The 19792-nt window shown below is 38.3% G+C and overlaps 2 protein-coding genes across 2 annotated transcripts in view; both read left to right on the forward strand.

The window, feature by feature from the left end:
- Window positions 1-1120: 1120 nt before the first annotated feature.
- On the forward strand, window positions 1121-2169 carry LOC115209519 (zinc finger MYM-type protein 6-like). Its single transcript, XM_036501666.1, has 2 exons — window positions 1121-2013; window positions 2115-2169. The coding sequence occupies exons 1-2, from the start codon at window positions 1121-1123 to the stop codon at window positions 2167-2169; spliced, it is 948 nt and encodes a 315-aa protein (XP_036357559.1).
- A 4528-nt stretch (window positions 2170-6697) lies between these two features.
- LOC115209163 (diacylglycerol lipase-beta) overlaps window positions 6698-19792 on the forward strand; it is a 58535-nt gene continuing 45440 nt past the window's right edge. Inside the window, exons 1-2 of the mRNA XM_029777390.2 lie at window positions 6698-6904; window positions 12965-13212. Of these exons, the coding sequence (XP_029633250.1) occupies window positions 6810-6904; window positions 12965-13212 (343 nt within the window). The 5' untranslated portion in view covers window positions 6698-6809. The remainder of the gene's footprint in view (window positions 6905-12964; window positions 13213-19792) is intronic.

The following is a 19792-nucleotide window of genomic DNA, read 5'->3' on the forward strand; positions in this document are numbered from 1 at the left end:
GAATAACAAGTAAAAGATGATATATATATATATATATATATACATATCATCATCATTTAGCGTCCGTTTTCCATGCTAGCATGGGTTGGACGGTTCAACTGGGGTCTGTGAAGCCAGAAGGCTGCATCAGGCCCAGTCTGATCTGGCAGTGTTTCTACGGCTGGATGCCCTTCCTAACGCCAACCACTCCGCGAGTGTAGTGGGTGCTTTTTACGTGCCACCCGCACAGGTGCCAGACGGTGCTGGCAAACGGCCAAGAACAGATGGTGCTTTTACGTGCCACTGGCACATATATATACACACACATATATGCCCCATTAGTCTTACTAGCTGCATCGCCAAACTGATAGAATCCTGTGTCAGAGAAACCCTCTGGAACTTCTGGAAGTCTCACAGCCTCATCCAGCCGTCACAATTTGGATTTATTCCTAACTCTAGCTGCTGTAATCAACTCATTGAGTTTCTTGAGGACATTACCCAAATCACTGATCATGGATCCTGGGTGGATGTTGTTTACCTGAACTTTGCTAAGGCTTTTAAATCTGTGCCACACAAAAGACTTATGGTGAAACTCTCTGCTTTGGGCATAAGAGACGAACTCCATAACTGGTTGAAGTCCTTTATTTTCGGCCGAAAAGAGGTTGTCACAGTTCTAGGACAGCACTCTTCCCCTATGAGATGACATCTGGTGTACCATAGGGATCTGTTCTTGGCCCCCTTTTATTTGTTGCATATGTTAATGACATAGATGCCAACTTAAAGAATGCCACAGTGCTGAAATATGCAGATGACATCAAGCTGTACCTTGAAATAAAGAGGTCAGATCCTGTACACCAGTGATTCGCAAGGTGGGGCGTACGCCCCACTGGTGGGGCCTGAGAAAATTCAGGTGGGGCGCGGGGCATAGACGTGGGCTGTGAAAATATTTGTACATGACGAGCGGTCATCGCGGGCACAACCTTAGATTCCGTCTTTCCTTTGAAGCCTCCACATCGGAAACTCTCGCACCCCAGCGAGACAAAGAAGATCCCGCACTGAGCAATAAACTTACTATTCAGATAAGCCAATCAATTGCCTCAATTAGTTTGCCTCAATTAGTCTTTTGTTAGCCCTATTGAAAATGAGCAAACCAAACAAGAAGAAGACTCGTCAATACGCGGTGGAGTTTTTGAAGTTTGGATTCATTCCTGATGAGCATGATGAGCGTAAACCGTTTTGCTTATTATGTAATCAGACGATGAGCAATGAGTCAATGAAGGCAGGTAGGCTGGAAGCGCACTTAAAGGTAAGACATCCTAATAATTCTAATTTAGATTTGGAATACTTCAAATCATTGAAAGAAAAATTTAAAAACCGAACAAAACTCACTTCACTATTTCATGCAAAACAAGCGCCTCATACTCGTGCCCTTGAAGCCAGCTACGAAATCTCCTTGCTTATAGCAAAACATGGAAAGAATCACACTATTGGAGAGCAACTGATTAAACCTGCTATCTCAATATTCTTAAAAACTGTATTACAAAAAGATGATGGAGATATCAGGACTATGCCACTCAGTAATAACACTGTCTCGAACAGAATAGATGAAATGGGGCAAGATGTTGAAAGCCAGCTCATTGAGAAATTAAAATTGCATAAGTTTTCATTACAAATGGACGAATCCACAATCCGGGACAGTGAGGCTCTGTTATTGACTTATGTGAGGTATATTGACCATGAGGAGTTTCAGGAAGAGATGCTGTTCTGCGAATCGTTTGAAACCACCACAACTGCAAATGATATTTACATCAAAATCAAACATTATTTGGATGCAAACAAAATACCAAAGGAAAACTTACTGGCATGTGCGGCAGACGGTGCACCTGCCATGATGGGCAAGAATACGGGATGCTTAAAAACGATGAAGGATGAAAATCCAAACATGTTGACTGTCCATTGTGTAATACACCGAGAAAACTTGGTTGCCAAGAAATTGTCCCCTGTTCTTAACAAGATTCTTCAAAGTGTGATCAAGTGTGTCAACAGCATTAAAAGAAATTCTAAATCTGAACGTCTTTTTAAGCAGTTTTGTATAAATCAAAGTGCTGAACATGTTCGATTATTGCTTCATACAGAAGTAAGATGGCTATCAAGTGGAAACTGCTTAAAGAGGTTCATGGAATTATTTGATCAGATTAACGACTTTCTTAGTGATAAATGTGAAATGAAATTGCTGTCAACAACGGATGGAAAAGCATTTGTCAGTTATTTGACAGACATATTTAAGAAACTTGGAAACTTGAATAAACAACTTCAAGGTGCAAACATGACACTTATTGATGCAAAAGCAAAGATTTTTGGATTTATTACAGCTCTCGAATTATGGAAAAAGAAATTTTCCAAAAGAAATTTCAGTGAACTTTACTGGTTGAGTAAATGTGAAATAACGAATGATGCTGGCATTGTAATTATTGATCATTTAAATATCTTGATAAAGGATTTCAATGACAGATTTTGCGATTTAAAGGCAATGAATTTTCCTTCTTGGTTAACTCAACCGCTTCTGATTAACGTTTCTGATGCTACAATCCAATACCAAGAAGAGTTATCAGAATTACAACATGATGAATCAGTGAAGACTTTGTTTAAATTGAAAGGTACAAAGATGTGGCTATATGACGAGGTTGAAAGAAAATATCCTAAAATTTCTACATCAGCGAGAGAGCTACTGATTCCTTTCCCTTCGTCTTATTTGTTCGAATGTGGTTTTAGTGCAGTTGATAATTTGCTCGAAGCCAAGAGAAACTGGCTTGAGATTACAAAACGTGGCGATTTACAACTGAAATTAACAAAGTTGTCTCCTCAAATTAAAAACTTGTGCTGTATGCATCAGGCACAGGGTTCTCACTAAATTAGTCGAGCTGACCGTCAAATAATTGAACTGAAAAAACGTGTTTCTTTATTCTTTATAAATTGACATTTTTTAAAAACATGAGAAATCGTAATAATTTTATCGATTTATTGGGTGTTATTATGCACTTTCAGTGCCTGTTGTTTCAATTCTCAAACTATTTTTTTGTATTTTGAATACAATTTTTTAATTTTTGATTTTTTTTCAATTGTAAGTAGGCCCACAAGTACTTGTAAATGTGAGTGGACATGGGAAAAGGTGGGGCGTAAAAACTTTTGCTATGAAAAAGTGGGGCGCCGGGAAAAAAGGTTGGGAAACACTGCTGTACACTATAGATCTCTATTGCAAGCAGACCTGGACACAATGCAGCAGTGGATCATGGACTGGCAACTCAAGCTGGCTGTGGACAAATGTACCACCATGCATTTTTGGAGGAGAAACCCAGTGTCCACTTACTCCCTCCACAACACTAATCTCAAAAAGTCTTCATGTGAACGTGACCTGGGTGTTATTGTCGACAGCGATTTGCGTTGGACAAAACACATTGCTAAAATTGCCAAGAAGGCTGAGGGTGTCTTGGCATCACTCACCAAGTTTTTGTGAGCCGCTCTCCGGCTATCATTCTGTGGCTTTATATAGCTATGGTAAGACCTCACCTGGAATTTGCATCACTGGTTTGGAACCCCTATCTTGCCCAGGATATTAATTGTCTGGAAGCCGTTCAGCGACGTGCAGCCAAGAGAATACCCTCCATCAGGCATTTGCCATATTTTGAACGCCTTACTTCCCTGGGCATGGACACATTGAAACTCCGACGTCTAGCAGCTGACTTGGCAGACATCCATAGAATTATTAACTATCTTACAAACAATAACTTTGAGCACCTTTTCAAACCCCATCTGTCTAACTCCCGTGGACATGTTTACAAAATCAGAAAACAGCACAGCTCCCAAGGCTTTCAGAAACATTTTTTCATGCTAAGAGTTGCTGAAGCATGGAACAAACTGCTGGCATCTGCTGTTAGTTGTTGGAGCACTGCATCCTTCAAAACTTCCATGCTTCCTGAGATTCGCCAACACTACACCGGATTTTCTCCCCTCCATAAACACGCAAACATGTATCTGACTCATACACTGTTCACTTTCCAGACATTTGTACATTACTGCATATGCTTTATGCACACTTTTGACAAGTTGTGGTGCACCTGAGCACTGTATACAATAATTTCATTATTATTATGGCCACAGCTCATGAGCTGAAACTAGAATCAATCAATCATATAAATATATATACACACACATATCATCATCATTTAACATCCGTTTTCCATGATGGCATGGGTTAGTCAGTTTGACCGGAGCTGGTAGGCTGGAGAGCTGCACCAGGCTCTACTTAGTCGTTTTGGCACAGTTTCTACAGCTGGATGCCCTTTCTAACACCAACTACTTTACAGAGTATACTGGGTGCCTTTTAAGAGTCACTAGCACTGGCCTGACTACAATTTCACTTAGCTTGATGTGTTTTCTCAAGCGCAGCAAATCGTTAGAAGTTTTGGTCACTTATTGCCTCCATGAGACTCAACAACCAAAGATCATATTTCACTGACCTCGTCCCGTGTCTATAAATAAATTAAAATTAGAAAATACGAAATTATTCTGCCCATGGCAGAACCTTTGTGCTTGTGTATCATCCTATAGCTTCAAAAATGATGTATAATTTTATTTGGGAAAGCAACTGGTTTAAGTGTATCCCTCAGTGTAGATGTGTCTCCTCAGATGATTTCAAGTGGTATCTCGTTAAAATAAACTCTATTTCACACAACTTATTTCTAGATGTTTTCTTCTTGGTTTTGTATTGTGTATTTGTTTCTTTTTGTATCTCATCTTTTGTTATGGATCTTCTATAAGAATGAAGTTGTATCCCTTAATTTGCTATAACTATTTTTGTTTTTGTTTTTGCAGTGTTAATGCTTTTTATATGTATATATATAAATGTAAATGCTTTCCCAAATAAAATTATACATCATTATACATAATTATAAAATTATGCCAGGGATGGGTTGAAATGATTGTAGTGATCAATAAATATTCTCATATCTTCCATCTTCTGTCTCTCTCATTAATTAGTTATGCATGTATATATATAAATAAAACTTACTTGGAAAAGGATGCGTGGCGTTCGATCATATAATACAAATCTATATATATAAAACTGTAGTTGTGTGAGTGTCTGTCCCCTTCGATTTAGATTCCTAACTACTCCCACATTTTGTGGTGCAGTTTAACCAAATTCGGGTATCTTATAGTCGTGATTCATATCGAGCCCGTCTGAGTATTAGCGCGCGTCTACGATGAGTCTACGATTTCAAAAATAATTTAACATAATTTTTTATTCCATTTTAATGCATAATTTTTCGTGTGTCGATGGCGGTGGAGTTGGCGTCCATGGTCACACCTGCACCTGTTTGCTTCTCCCCCTTCTTCCCTCCCTCGTGAAGCTGTGGGGAAGGGAGTGTAAGGAAATCAACGTCGTAAAGCGTTGTCAAGGAGACCAGCGTTCTTTTAGAACAACGACTTCATGGCTTGAAGACACCAAAACAGAAATGGCTAAGAAAGCCCGAATTGGCATCTATAAGGGAAGTAACTCTCTAAAAATGCTTATATAGTTATTTCCCTTACAAACCCGAGCAACGCCGGGCGATACTGCTAGTAATATATAAATATATGCATATATACATACATATACGTACATACCTACATATATATGTATATTATACATGCATATATGTGTACAGGACATCAAGAAAACGAGGAACACAATGAGAAACGAAAACATAGAAACGAACTTTTTTCAAACAACGAAAAAAACAGAGTACAAGACATACAATACAAGGAGTATTCCCCTTCTTCAGCTGTCACTGTTTTATCTACTCCACGTTTCGAAAATTTTTTTTTCTACACAAACCCCCGTTTTCTGCGGGAAATTGGTTGAGGACGGGAGGAAGTCTTTCCTATATAACCCCAACGAGTCTAGTTCGCCACTAGGGATCTTCCAGGTTATAGACATTTCAATTAACTTACGCCGTTCATTTCTTCGAAATAAGCAAGGGTATTGTACGATCTTTTATTCATTACCTCTCAGGTCTTGTGTCTGTCTCATAAATGGGAGAAACCGTTATATGGTTGATAGTACTGGTAGAAATAGCGGCAAAATCTCTCAAAAATCCTACTGTATAAAGAATACATTGGATAATGTACCCTAAGCCAATGAAGGAACTACTTCGTGGTCGTTCGACTTGCTAGAAGTAGCGGGCAGATGCCCATTCAAACCACACTACCTTCACAAATATTAGATAACGTAGCTTGAGATAAGCTTTGTCCGAGAAGATGGGATGATCAAAGACAGATCGTATTTGATCACAAGGTCTGTCGAATGAGAGCTGACCTGAAGCTAAAGAACGACAAGGTGGTACCAGTTAGCTATCAAATCACGATTGAAGTTGAACAAAAACAGATAGAAGTGTTGCACGTTTTCGTAATTTTGTTTCTTGCAAAGCTAACTTGAGAATGAAAGCTATTAAAAAAATAGTAACCCTTAAGTATTTATCTTAGCAGTTTTATGAATGTATATGATTAATGTTTTCATATGATTGAGTCTGTGTGTGTGTATGTATGTATAAACATGTATATGTATGTATGTATCTATGTATATATATATATATATATATATATATATATATATGCATACACACACACATACATGTATATAACGCATTGTCTGTGTGTACACGCGCGTTTGAAAATACGAAACTAATGAAGGAATTCCCACACTTAAGACTCGGGGAATTGTCGTCTGTGCGGAAAGAATCCCTGTAATGCTTGAAATATGGGACTAATTTGACGTGTTGTTGGAGTCAACAATGCCTGGTTTAGTGTTGTTTAATCGTCGATGGCATATTAGTGGAGATGATTTAGTATTTCCAGGGCTGTTGGAAATTTTTACGCGGCTCGCATGGTAAATTTCTTTTATCTTTTCCTTAAAATACAATTTGTGCATTAATATGCGTATCTATCTATCTATCTATCTTTATATGTAGGTATGTAGTTATGTATGTACTGCTTTGTTTATAATTACATAGGAATATGAAAACATTATACATAACCAATTTCTATCAGACGTCATCAAACTCGAAAAACAAGACACGTACAGGTATTTCAGAAGAATACCTGTCTTTTTATTCCTTCATCCAAAAAAGGAGGAATGAAAAATGGGCTGTGAAATTTCTTTAAAATCTCTTTCTCTCTCAATATTTTTGAACCCCAAACTATAAATCTTATCCCAAATCATATGTATTTTATTTATCTATTTTTAAAATGAAAAATGCGTTCTTATTCATTAAAAAAGGGAACGTTTTAATTATTTAAACAGTATCCAAGTATTCCAGTAGAATAATTTAATTATCCTAAAAAAGAATAAATTAAGGAATGTTTCTAATGAGTGTGTGTGTACACGGAAGCTAATAATGTCATTTACTTTCGATATATATATGAGAGAGAGAGAGGGGCGGGGATGAAGAGAAATGGAGATGGTAGAACTCTATTTCAGTTTGTCCCACTGAAAATACTTTTTGAAATGTTTTAAAATTACGTGAAATAACCTATAAAGTATACAAGTAGAACAGAAACAAAACTGAAACACTTTAAAATGTCACTTTAAATTGAGTTGATAATAGCAAGAAATGACTGAATGCTTTTAACAGTTTCTAAAATTTAGTTTCCTTGTTTTTCTAGTTCAAACCCTGCATTGCTGAGTTAGTTTTTATTTCCCTCTTGAGTCAATGAAATAGTATTAGTACTGCACAGCAGTAAATTCAGCTAGCTGTTTTTTGAGCAGCATGGGAGCCTCTTATTGATTGTTTTATCTTCTAGAAATAACAGCAAAATCTCCTTCGTGTAAGTACCTGATCATGGGAAGGGAGGGCACATTAGATAATGTAAGCATTGGCACACTATGCTTTGGGGGAAAAAGGACATGTTGGTTACATCTGGAATGCCTTTTGACTCAATTGCTTGACTTGTTTAAAATCATCATCATCATCGTTTAACGTCCGCTTTCCATGCTAGCATGGGTTGGACGATTTTGACTGAGGGCTGGCGAACCAGATGGCTGCACCAGGCACCAATCTTGATTTGGCAGAATTTCTACAGCTGGATGCCCTTCTTAACACCAACCACTCAGAGAGTGAGGTGGGTGCTTTTTGCCAGTCAGGCGGTACTGGCAACGACCTCGCTTGAATCCTTTTACACATGCCACCAGCACAGGTGCCAGTAGGGCGACTTTGGTAATGATCACGCTCGAATGGTGCCCTTTTACGTGCCACTGGCACGGAAGCCAGTTGGCTGCTCTGGCAACGATCACGCTCAGATGGTGCTCTTGGCACCCTTCTAGCACGGGCACAAGTGCCAGTAGGGCGATGCTGGTAACGATCATGCTCGAATGGTGCCCTTTAAGTGCCACTGGCACGGAAGCCGAGACTAAAATCTTTGAACTCTTGTCCTTAAATAGAGAAGGTTACATGAGATAATGTGATCTATGTTATACAGAAAGGAAGGATGATCATAACTTGAGCTTTCACCATTGGTCTGCTCACTCAGAGAGAACTTAGAACCAAAAAAAGAAAAAAAAAGTAAAGAAAAGTCTACCTCTTGGTTTGTGCCTAGTCAAATAAATAGGGCAATATTTTCTTTTGATTTAATGCAAGGGTTTTCCTCCCATCATAATGAGAGGGTGTATAGTTAAGTGAATTGATTCTAGTATATTACAGAAATTTATATTATTCATCCTGGGCTAAAAGGTTAAGTTAACAACAGTGGAATTTGAACCCAGAAACTTTTTAAAAGATTCCCACATTCTTGCCTTGATATATAATAATGCATTTCTAAAAGCCTAAAAAGTAATCATTTTGTAGAATAGGTTGAATGATGGTCTGAGTGTCTTAAAGTATTTAATTACTTTTAGTGTTCAGTATTCTAGGATTGCTGTGTTTCCTTTATCCTCTAAAACATTCCAGCTATGACAATCCCATTTTTTAGGTGTGTCTAGGATTAAATTATGTAAAGTGTTCTCTCTTTTTTTCAAAATGACATGATTTCATTCAAGGGAGTCTTGATTGGTGTTTCTAGCAAGTTAACTACTTAAAGTCTTGGTCATTGGCTCATTCTTCCAGGGTTGATAAAATAAGTTCTGGTCATATATGTAACAGACTGATTCAAGCAAGTATATTCCATTCCATGCAACTAATATCCTTAACAGTGTTAATTTGTATTCTATCAATTTCTTACATATGTTTAAGGGCTTAAATTCATAAGGTAGAAAAGATGATATAGTGTGACTGTTTATTCTTAAAAGCATTAGTAATTATTTAGTGTAAGGTGGAAATGAAGTTCCCTATACATTTGCATGGTCTTTAAGTCAATCTGGGTAATATTCTACAATAGCTTTTCAATCTGGGTAATATTCTACAATGCTTCAGATGGGTATAGGTCTGAAAATGAATAATTAGGTCGTGTTTTATATATGACTCTTCGCAGGTATGCAAGGATAAGAGGAAAAACTAGTATATGGGCTTGGACAGGAATGGTATACAAATTGGTGATTGGAGCAGGAACCCTTGTAGTAGATGAAACTGAGGGCAATTACAGTGAATTTATAGACTAGTGGTTGTAGTGTGTTGGTAAATGAAAATTGACTATCAGTCAGTCAGCCATTTTTTGGATGTGGTTTAAATTGTCGGTGTGAGTAACAGTTGCATTCTCCCTGAGTTGAGAGCAATATTGTAACATGAGGTGCATTTGTACTTTTTAGAAAGTGAACAATTGTTCATGCTTGAAATACTTTTTGGGCTGCCATGAAAGCTCAAGATTTTAAGGTTTAGCATTTGTAGTAATGACTAGGAATAGAACCTTGGTTGCTAAGTAGTTTTCACAGATTATCTTTTACTCTTTCTTGTGTAATTTCAACACTGTACTGGGAGCCTTTATATGGACTCTAGATCAGTGCTACTCAAACTGGTGGCCCACTGACTGTGGCCAGTCTGTGAGCCATCAGCTGCCGATATGCAGTGAGTTTCCAGAAAAGAAACATTCTAAAATGCTTACGTGACATTAACTGGTGGCCCGCTGACTGTGGCCAGTCTGTGAGCCATCAGCTGCCGATATGCAGTGAGTTTCCAGAAAAGAAACATTATAAAATGCTTACATGACATTGTACTATTTGTTTACAAAATATATATAAGATAAAAAAATTGTCAACTTTTATTATATTCATTGTATATATTGTTTCCAGTTTAAATTAATATTACTAGGAAATATTACTGGTCCCTGGTACACTGGAAAAAAAACTGCTGGTACACCATATCAGATACTTTGGGAAGCACTGCTCTGGACAAGCTAGAAATAGTTGCTTCAAATTATACACTCCCATCCTGCAAAGGAGTTACATAGTTGATATCGTTCTTGATGTTCAATGCTCGAGAGAAGGATGGATGATCATAGTTGGAATGCTTTTAGTCACAGGTCTTCTCAGTCGGTGTTTCTTTTCAAGGCCTGAAATTTTTGAGGAGGGGGCCAGTCAATTAGAATGAGCAAGGCCTGAAAGTTTTGGGGATGGGGCCAGTCGATTAGATCAACCAAGGCCTGAAATTTTTGGGGAGTGGGGGGCCAGTTGATTAGATTGACCCCAGTATGCAGCTGGTACTTAATTTATCGACCCTGAAAGGATGAAAGGCAAAGTTGACATCGGTGGAGTTTGAACTCAGAACGTAAAGACAGATGAAATACCGTGAAGCATTTCACCCAGTGTGCTAATGTTTCTGCCAATTTGCCGCCTTCTCAGTTGATGTGGTGTTAAATAACAACAATACATCTATATATATAAAACTGTAGTTGTGTGAGTGTCTGTCTCCTACGGTTTAGATTCCTAACTACTCCCACATTTTGCGGTGCAGTTTAACCAAATTCGGGTATCTTATAGTCGTGATTCATATCAAGCCCGTCTGGGTATTAGCACGCGTCTACGATGAGTCTACAATTTAAAAAATAATTTAAGATAATTTTTTATTCCATTTTAATGCATATTTTTTTGTGTGTCGATGGCGGCGGAGTTGGCGTCCACGCTCACACCTGCACATGTGTTGCTTCTCCCACTTCTTCCCTCCCTCGTGAAGCTGTGGGGAAGGGAGTGTAAGGAAATCAACGTCGTAATGCGTTGTCAAGGAGACCAGCGTTCTTTTAGAACAACGACTTCATGGCTTGAAGTCGCCAAAACAGAAATCGCTAAAAAAGCTGAAACGGATCCACAAAAACGGCAAAAACCGCCACACAGGGCAGGTTTCCTGTGCAAACAATTTGCACAACCGAATGTTTTAGTTGTTGCACAAATCTTTATATATAAAAGTAAGGTTGTGTGTCTGTCTCCTATGATTTAGATTCCTAACTACTCCCACATTTTGCGGTGCAGTGTAACCAAAACCGGGTATCTTATAGTCGTGATTCATATCGAGCCCTTCTGGGTATTAGCGCGCGTCTGCGATGAGTCTACGATTTAAAAAAAAATTTACCATCATTTTTTATTCCATTTTAATGCATTTTTCGCTATTATATAAAGGAAGTAACTCTCTAAAAATGTCTACGATGAGTCAACGATTTAAAAAAAAATTACCATCATTTTTTATTCCATTTTTAATGCATTTTTTGCTATTTTTTTGCTATAACTCACTAAAAATGCTTATATAGTTATTTCCCTTACAAACCTGAGCAACTCCGGGCGATACTGCTAGTTTGATATGAAATAGTAGTTTGATATATTTTATTTCAACTCATGGTTTATTATTTCAGTTGGTTCTAAATAATGCATTTCTAACCTATTTATTCTAGCTAACATTCTAGTTCAGCTATGCTATTTATTTAAAAAATTTTTTTATCAAGATAAAATTGAAGTGGTTGTTTTAAGTTTGTGTAGTTGTGCAACAGGATATAAACAACAGTAGTTTCTAGTATTTACTTTAATCTTTTTTTTTTTTACTGAGAATTAAAGCTTATTGCTGAAAAACAACAATGGATATTGAAAGTATTTATTCTTATGCTTAAATAAAAAAAAAAAAAAAAATTTAGATTGTGATTTTGATGGAATTTTTATTTGGATATAGCGATACATGTAATTGGCTTAATTTAAAATATTTAGGCTCAAGACATTTAGCTTCATTTACAATTCTGTACTTTAATGACAAGAACTTGTAAAGTTGCAGCAATAGAATTTGTAGTATTGGTTGTTAAACTACATTTGTAATGTGATGACTATTAGTAAAATCAAATATCTCTTATTAAAAGAAGTTGTGTACAGGCACTATGTGAAAGCAATTGTATTTAATATTGAGTACTAGGCACAGAAAAATATAAATTGCTTCCAAAAATACTGTTTCCATTTCAAATTTATTCCTCTCTTTGCTGAGGAAGGGAATAAATTTGGAATAAAAATAAATTATATCATGAATATGGCATTATTTCATAAAGAAAAACTTTTGTAAAAATACTATTTAAGTTTTTAAGATTTAAGAATTTGGTTTCAGCATCTCTTACTTTTTGGTATCTCTGGTTCATACTGATGGTGATAACATTATTGTTCTCTACTTAGACTATCAAATCCAGTTGATGAAATAAAGATTCCAGAAGCAGTGTCTCTAGTTAAGGAATACCACTTGAAGATGATTGGAGAGAATACTGTATAAAGATTACCAACAATATTTCCATAATTGGTAAAAATAGTCCTAAAAACTGATGTCACTACAAACCCATCTCAGACTAAAAGAATAGAGACTATTGAAGTGTATCTAATTGTTCAGCCTACCTGTTTTATTACACACAGTAAACTTTTGTTATTAGCCAGTTTTAGGTAGCAGTTGGTCACAGGAAAGAGCTCATAGCAAATTATGACTGATTTTATTGTACCTTTTTGATAATTTGTGCATTTCTGTGAAAAGTAAAACTGATCACTTTTATTTTTACTTTTGTTGTTTAGGTTAATTGCTATAATTGTGGTTTTTAATCACCACAAAGAAGCTTTCAGTTGCAATGATGGCCATTTGTTATGGACTTATTACATTGGAGTTATCACTCTTCTTTCAATCAGCATTGTTCTGACAATTGGTATAATCAGTATAAGCATGAAAGGGAGCATTACCAACACATTTCCTCGAAGAAAGCTACCATATTTTCTCTACTTAAAAGTTCTCCTTGGAATGCCTGAACTTATCTGGAATGTACTTGGTAAATATTTAATTTGTTTTATTGGATTAATTGAATAAATTGTGTGTATATAAATGCATATCATTATCATCATTGCTTTTAATGTCCACCTAAAAGTGAGGCCCAGTGTCTGACGATCCTTTCTCACTTCTGGGACGAAGTAGTGAGAAAGGATCTTCAGATACTGAGCCTCACTGAGGAGATCACAAGGGATCAAGGCCTCTGGTGATTTGTTGTAATTGAGATGACATGTCAAGCAATTAAAATCGTAGCCATCCATACATACAGGCATGTCCTTTGTGGCCATGCCTCCACTCCTCCCAAATGAGAGGTCTTTGTCTTGCAGGTGCTGGTGCTACATGAAGTGCATTTGTGTTAGTGTCACATAAAATGCACTTGTGCTTACTGGCACTCTATTGGTTATGACGATGAGTGCTCTAGTTGATCTGATCAATAGAACAACTTACTCGTGAAATTAACATGCAAGTGGCTGAGCATTCCTCACACACAAATAACCTTCATTTAGTTCTCAAGGAGATTCAACGTGACACAGAATGTGACAATGTTGGCCCTTTGAACTATAGGTACAACTCATTTTTGCCAGCTGAGTGAATTGGTGCAACATGAAATAAAGTGTCAATGAATCGACCCTAGTACTTATTTATCTAAGCTTGGTATTTATGCTATTGGTCTCTTTTGCCAAACTTCTAACTTATGGGGATATAAACACACCAACATCAGTTGTCAAGCAGTGGTAGGACACAAGCACAAAGACACATGCAAAGATATATATATATATATATATGATAATGATATCATCATTGTGAAGATAATGATGATTACACATATACACATACACACACATACATACATATATATATATGATAGACTTCTTTCAGCTTCCATCTACCACTCACAAGGCTTTGTTCAGTTTGTAGCTATCGAAGACACTTGCCCAAGGTGCTGCACAGTGGGACTGAACCTGGAACCACGTGGTTGGGAAGCAAGCTTCTTACGATAGAGCCAATCCTGCACCTATGCATACACATATATATATATGCTGGACTTGGTTTCTGTCTACCAAATCCACTCACAAGGTTTTGGTTGGCTTGGGACTATAGCAAAGAATATTTGCCCACAATAATTACCATTCAGTGAGACTGATCCTGAAACCACATAATTAAGAAGTGAACTTATTAACAATGTGGCAACCATTCTTGTACCTATCAGTCATGCCTGTGCTTGTTGGCCTTGCCTGGGATTGTTGTGTATGCTTGGGATTGTTGGCCATGCTTGAACTTTGCACTGTATATATATATGTGTGTGTGTGTGTGTTTTTACTTTCTTCTACTGTACTTGAAGCTTAATGTCAGCTCTGATCAAGCAGACCTATGGAAAAGAGCATTCTAGCTGTGATCATCCTGTTTTTGTTTTTCTTTCAGCCACAGTATATTGAGGACTATTTTATACAATGCGCCTTTCCATTTCTTAATGCAATATAGTATGATTTAAAGTGGGTTTGGTTGCTGTTGCTGGCAGATTGAGCAACCACATAGACACTCTCTTGATTTGTTTGTTTTATGAGTTAAACAGAAGATAGGCAGTCCTCATAATCTTTGCAGATGACATTCAGATTGAATGTTTGTAGGAAAAATATGGATTTCAGGAAACTCTAGTTGATTGCAATTGTGGGGAAGGAGGACAGGAAAAAATATTTAGTGCAGGGCCTGCAAGGTGTGAGTGATGGGGGAGAGAAAAGAGACGAGATTCTAGATGGGGAAACGCAGCTAACAAGTTCAGGATTGTAGAGGTACTGCAATCATTGAGCCAGTGGTTGCAGTATGTTGATAAGTGAATCCTTGCCAATTAGCCAAATAGCATTCTTTGATATCTGGTTTAGGATGTATGTGTATGTCTGTGTCCTTTTAAAATAGGATTGAAGAAAGGGGTTGAGTTTAGTGAGTTTAGTGAAACTGAATTTCAGATCTAGCTTTAAAATATATTGTTTAAAGATGATGGATAATTTGGCATTAGGACTGGTTGGAACAATTAGAGGATTTTTTGTTCATGGCAGCTGCAAATGTAGTGCTAATAGAGACATCTTGGTTGACAAGTAATGTGTATTCTGTCAATTTGGAGACACTCTTGGCAAGTGATCAGATATTATCGCTTCCATTTGATTGGCAAGAAAGCTTGAAGGCATTCTTTATTTTTTTGATGAGGCATTGTGGTAGTGAATAATTAGCCTCCCTCACCCTGTCGTCATCATTGCTGTCATCATCATCATTTTGCACTCACTATTTCTGATGGCAAGAATTGGATGGATCATCATGTCCAAGTTAATCTTTATTCAGAGTTACTGGCTTCTGATGGTAAAAAAGGATGACTGATGTCAATGATGATTGACTTGTGGGAAAGGGAGTGATGGTTAGCTTTACAGAAAGGTGATGGTAAGGATGTATCAGCTATGGAGAGATCTGATACAATCCATTATTATGCAGGCATCATGACGTGAGATAGAGATAGTGGTAGGGAATGATCCGATGCCATCCCTTGCTATACAAGAGGTGTGGTATAGTGTCTTGGAGAGAGACTATGTGATAAGGAGATAAGAGAGTATTAAATAACAAGCAGATGAAGACTTAAGAGCATATTGTGTGAGAGACTGAAATGTAAATATATTTTAGATATATATGAAATGTAAATGTATTATAGATCACAGCCTGCATCACTATCACCATTTTAACATTTGTTTCGCCATGCTTGCATGTGAGGGCAAGTACTAGAGTACTATGAGTTGCAAGTCTTTGCAGTCATTTGTCATGTCCTTTGTATCTTTTACTTGTTTCAGTCATTTGACTGTGGCCATGCTGGGGCACCACCTTGAGCAGTTTCAGTCAAACAAATCAACCCCCAGCCCTTTTTTTAAAGCTTGGTACTTATTCTATCGGTCACTTTTGCTGAACTGTTAAATTATGGGGATGTAAACACACTAATACTTATTATCAAGTAGTGATCGAAGACAAATACAGGCACAAAGTAATACATACACATTCTTTTATTCTTTTATTTGTTTCAGTCATTTGACTGTGGCCATACTAGGGCACTGCCTTTAGTCGAACAAACTGACCCCAGTCCTGGGGTCAATTGTATATGTGTGGGCATACTCATAGCTGAGAAATGTGTGGATAAGGTCATAGACAAGTGACTGAACCTGTGGACTTCTTTGCCACCTCACTCTAAGACCCTTTGATTCTAGACCTTGTTTCCACACCTAAAATATATATATATATAATCATCATTGTTTAACGACTGCTTTCCATGCTAGCATGGGTTGGACGATTTGACTGAGGACTGGCAAACCAGATGGCTGTACCAGGCTCCAATCTGATCTGGCGGAGTTTCTGCAGCTGGATGCCCTTCCTAACACCAACCACTCCGAGAGTGTAGTGGGTCTACCTCTTCCACAGGTTCCCTCAACCACTAGGGTGTGGCACTTTTTCACACAGATATCCTCATCCATTCTTGCCACATGACCATACCAGCACAGTCATCTCTCTTGCACACCACATCTAATGCTTCTTAGGTCCAACTTTTCTCTCAAGGTACTTACACTCTGTTGAGTATGCACAGTGACATTACACGTCTATCAGAGCATATTGGCTTCATTCCTTGTGAGCTTACGCATGTCCTCAGCAGTCATGGTCCATGTTTCACTGCAATGTAGCATAGTTGTTTGTACGCATGCCTCATACAGTCTACCTTTTACTCTGAGCAAGAGGCTCTTTGTCACCAGCAGAGGTAAGAGCTCTCTGTACTTTGCCCAGGCTATTCTTATTCTAGCAGCTACACTTTCAGTGCACCCTCCCCTGCTACTGACTTGGTCACCTAGGTAACGGAAGCTATCAACAACTTGTAGTTTTCCTCCCTGGAATGTGGTGGAAGTTGTTCTCTGCACATTTCCAGTGTTTATTGCTCCTGAGCATCTGCCACATACAAAAACTATCTTCCCAGTTAGCCTCCTTTTGATATTGCTGTACCTCTTATGAGTCCATGGCTTACACTGGGTACATTTTATGGAGTTTCTACCTATGCCTTTTCTACAGATCGAGCAGGGCCATCTACCTGAAGGGATTTGTAGTTTGTCTGCCTTCCTACTTATTAGGACTTTGGTTTTAGCTAGGTTGACTCTAAGGACCTTTGATTCTAATCCTTGTTTCCACACCTGAAACTTCTCCTCTAGTTCTGATAGTGACTCAGCAATTAGAGCAAAATCGTCAGCATAGAGGAGCACCCATGGGTATCCTCTTTTGAATTCCTCTCTTATTGCTTGGAGGACTATGATAAATAGGAGGGGACTGAGGACTGAACCTTGGTGGACCCCTACATCTATCCAGAATTCTTCACTGTACTCATTGCCAACCCTCACCTTACTGACAGAATCCCTTGCACAGCTCTCACTAACCATTCATCTATCCCTAGTTTCCTCATTGACCACCAAGTAAGTGATTGGGGGACCCTATCAAAGGTTTACTCCATGTCAACGAAAGCCAGGTACAGAGATTTGTCTTTGGTTAGGTATTTCTCCTGCAGCAGTCTTACCAGAAATATAGCATTGGTGGTGCTTTTCCCTGGCACAAACCCAAACTGCATCTCATCTAAACTGACTCTCTCCCTAATTAGTTGGGCTATGACTCTTTCTGGGACCTTCATTACCTGATCCAACAACTTGATACCTCTGTAATTATTTGTATCTAGTAGTTGACTATGGTGTTGCTACATCAGTCATTGGGTATGGCTCCTTTGTGTATCACCTGGTTAACTATACAGGTGACTAGGCTACAGCCAACACTGCCAGATATTTTGAGCATCTCTGCAGTGATTCCTGATGGGCTGGGGGGGAGGGGGGGCTTTCCTTGTCTTCATACTCTTAATTGCTTTATCTACCAAGGTACTGTCAACTTGGATAGCTGGTCCCTCTGTTGGGTCGACATTTGGCAGACTCTCTTTCTCCCATTCATTTTCTTTATTGGGCAACCTTTCATAGTGGCATCTCTAAAGCTCTATCTTTGCAGCCTTGTTTAGTGCAAGTGAACCATCATCCATGCGGACACATTTCTCTTCTACAACATCATGATTCTCTCTCACACACTGTCTTGCAACACAAAATACCTCAAGTCTTTAGTCCTCACGGCACAGAACATTGGCAAATTTTTTCTTATTTGCTTCTCCTCTGGCTAAATAAACCTGTCTCCTAGCTTCCCTTCTGGCAGTCTGATACAATTCCCTGCTACCACCGTTCTTCCAATCCTTCCAAGCCTGTTTCTTTTCTCTAATAGCCCTGTCAACAACATTATTCCACCACCACGTTATTTTGGGTCGAGAGGGACTTTGCATCATCCACAGATCTGGTCAATGGCCTTCAGCAGGTTGTCCCATAGAAACCTCCAGTTGTCTTCTACATCATGTGAAGCTATATCCTCTTCTATTTTTTCAAAGGCTTCGAGAATGTGTCTCTAAATCCCTGTCCATTCACAGAATCTTTAAGCTTCCAGACCCTTCTCCTCCATGCTGGTCGTCTTCTGGGCATTCAGTTAGCCCTGATCCTGAAGTCACTAACTATCAGTCTATGTTGTGGGGGTACATTCTTCGCCTGGGAAGGTTTTGGCATTTATAAGCAGCCATCTTTCCCTTTTTCTGGCGATGATGTAGTCAATTTGGCTAGTGTGTCTGCTTGAACGGTGGGTGACTGGCAGGTTTCCTGAAGTTAGCATTGCAAACAATAAGATCATTTGCTTGGTTGAACTTCAGCAGCATGGTTCCCTCCTCATTGTAGGAACCAAAACTGTAGCCTCCATGTATGCCATGGAAGCCACCTGTATGTTGTCCAACATGTCCATTGAAGTCACCTGCCACAAAGAGAAGGTCCCTGTCATTCGCCAATGAGGTAGTCTGCAAGAGGGTATCTTAGAATCTTTCAGTTTCCATTTACCTAATCTGCTCACAAAGCTTTGGTTGGCATGAGGTTATAGTAGAAGACACTTACCCAAGGTGTCATGCAATGGGACTCAACCCAGATGCATTTGGTTGGGAAGCAAGCTTCTTACCACACAGCCACACCTGCACCTATCTTAACATCTTGATATTCATCTTCACTACTTCATCCCATATTGTCCTAGATGTCTTTCACAGGGTTCTATCCACTTTGAGTGTTCATAAGTTCTTTATATAGTTGTCATACTCTATATGCATCACATGCCCACCCCAGTGCTGTCCTTTGTATAGTTTTCTCTCAGGTTATATTTATTCTGTCATTCATATACACTAGTATTACAGATTCAGTGAAGTTTGCTAACTTCATTTTATTCTTGCCTTTCAAAATATTTTGCATTCAAGATTCATATTTCACTAACATGCAACATTATACTTGATATACAAATTATAAACAATCTGCTTTTCACAGAGATAGAATTCCTTTGTTGTCAGCAGAAGTAGTAGCTCCTTGAACTTTCATGGCCTTGTTTTTACTCTTCTGCTCTCACTATTCTGAATATCTACCTCTGCTGCTAATTAGATCATATCAGTAAGAAAAGCTAGCAAC

This window comes from Octopus sinensis, linkage group LG3 (genome assembly GCF_006345805.1).
Source record: "Octopus sinensis linkage group LG3, ASM634580v1, whole genome shotgun sequence".
Lineage (NCBI taxonomy): Eukaryota > Metazoa > Mollusca > Cephalopoda > Octopoda > Octopodidae > Octopus > Octopus sinensis.

What these genes read in the sequence shown, in the direction of transcription:
- LOC115209519 (XM_036501666.1), top strand. Translation starts at nt 1,121, where the DNA reads ATGAGCAAACCAAACAAGAAGAAGACTCGTCAATACGCGGTGGAGTTT. An exon ending in ATTCTTCAAAGTGTGATCAA is followed by an intron (nt 2,014 to 2,114) that starts GTGTGTCAACAG and finishes TGCTTCATACAG; the next exon opens with AAGTAAGATGGCTATCAAGT.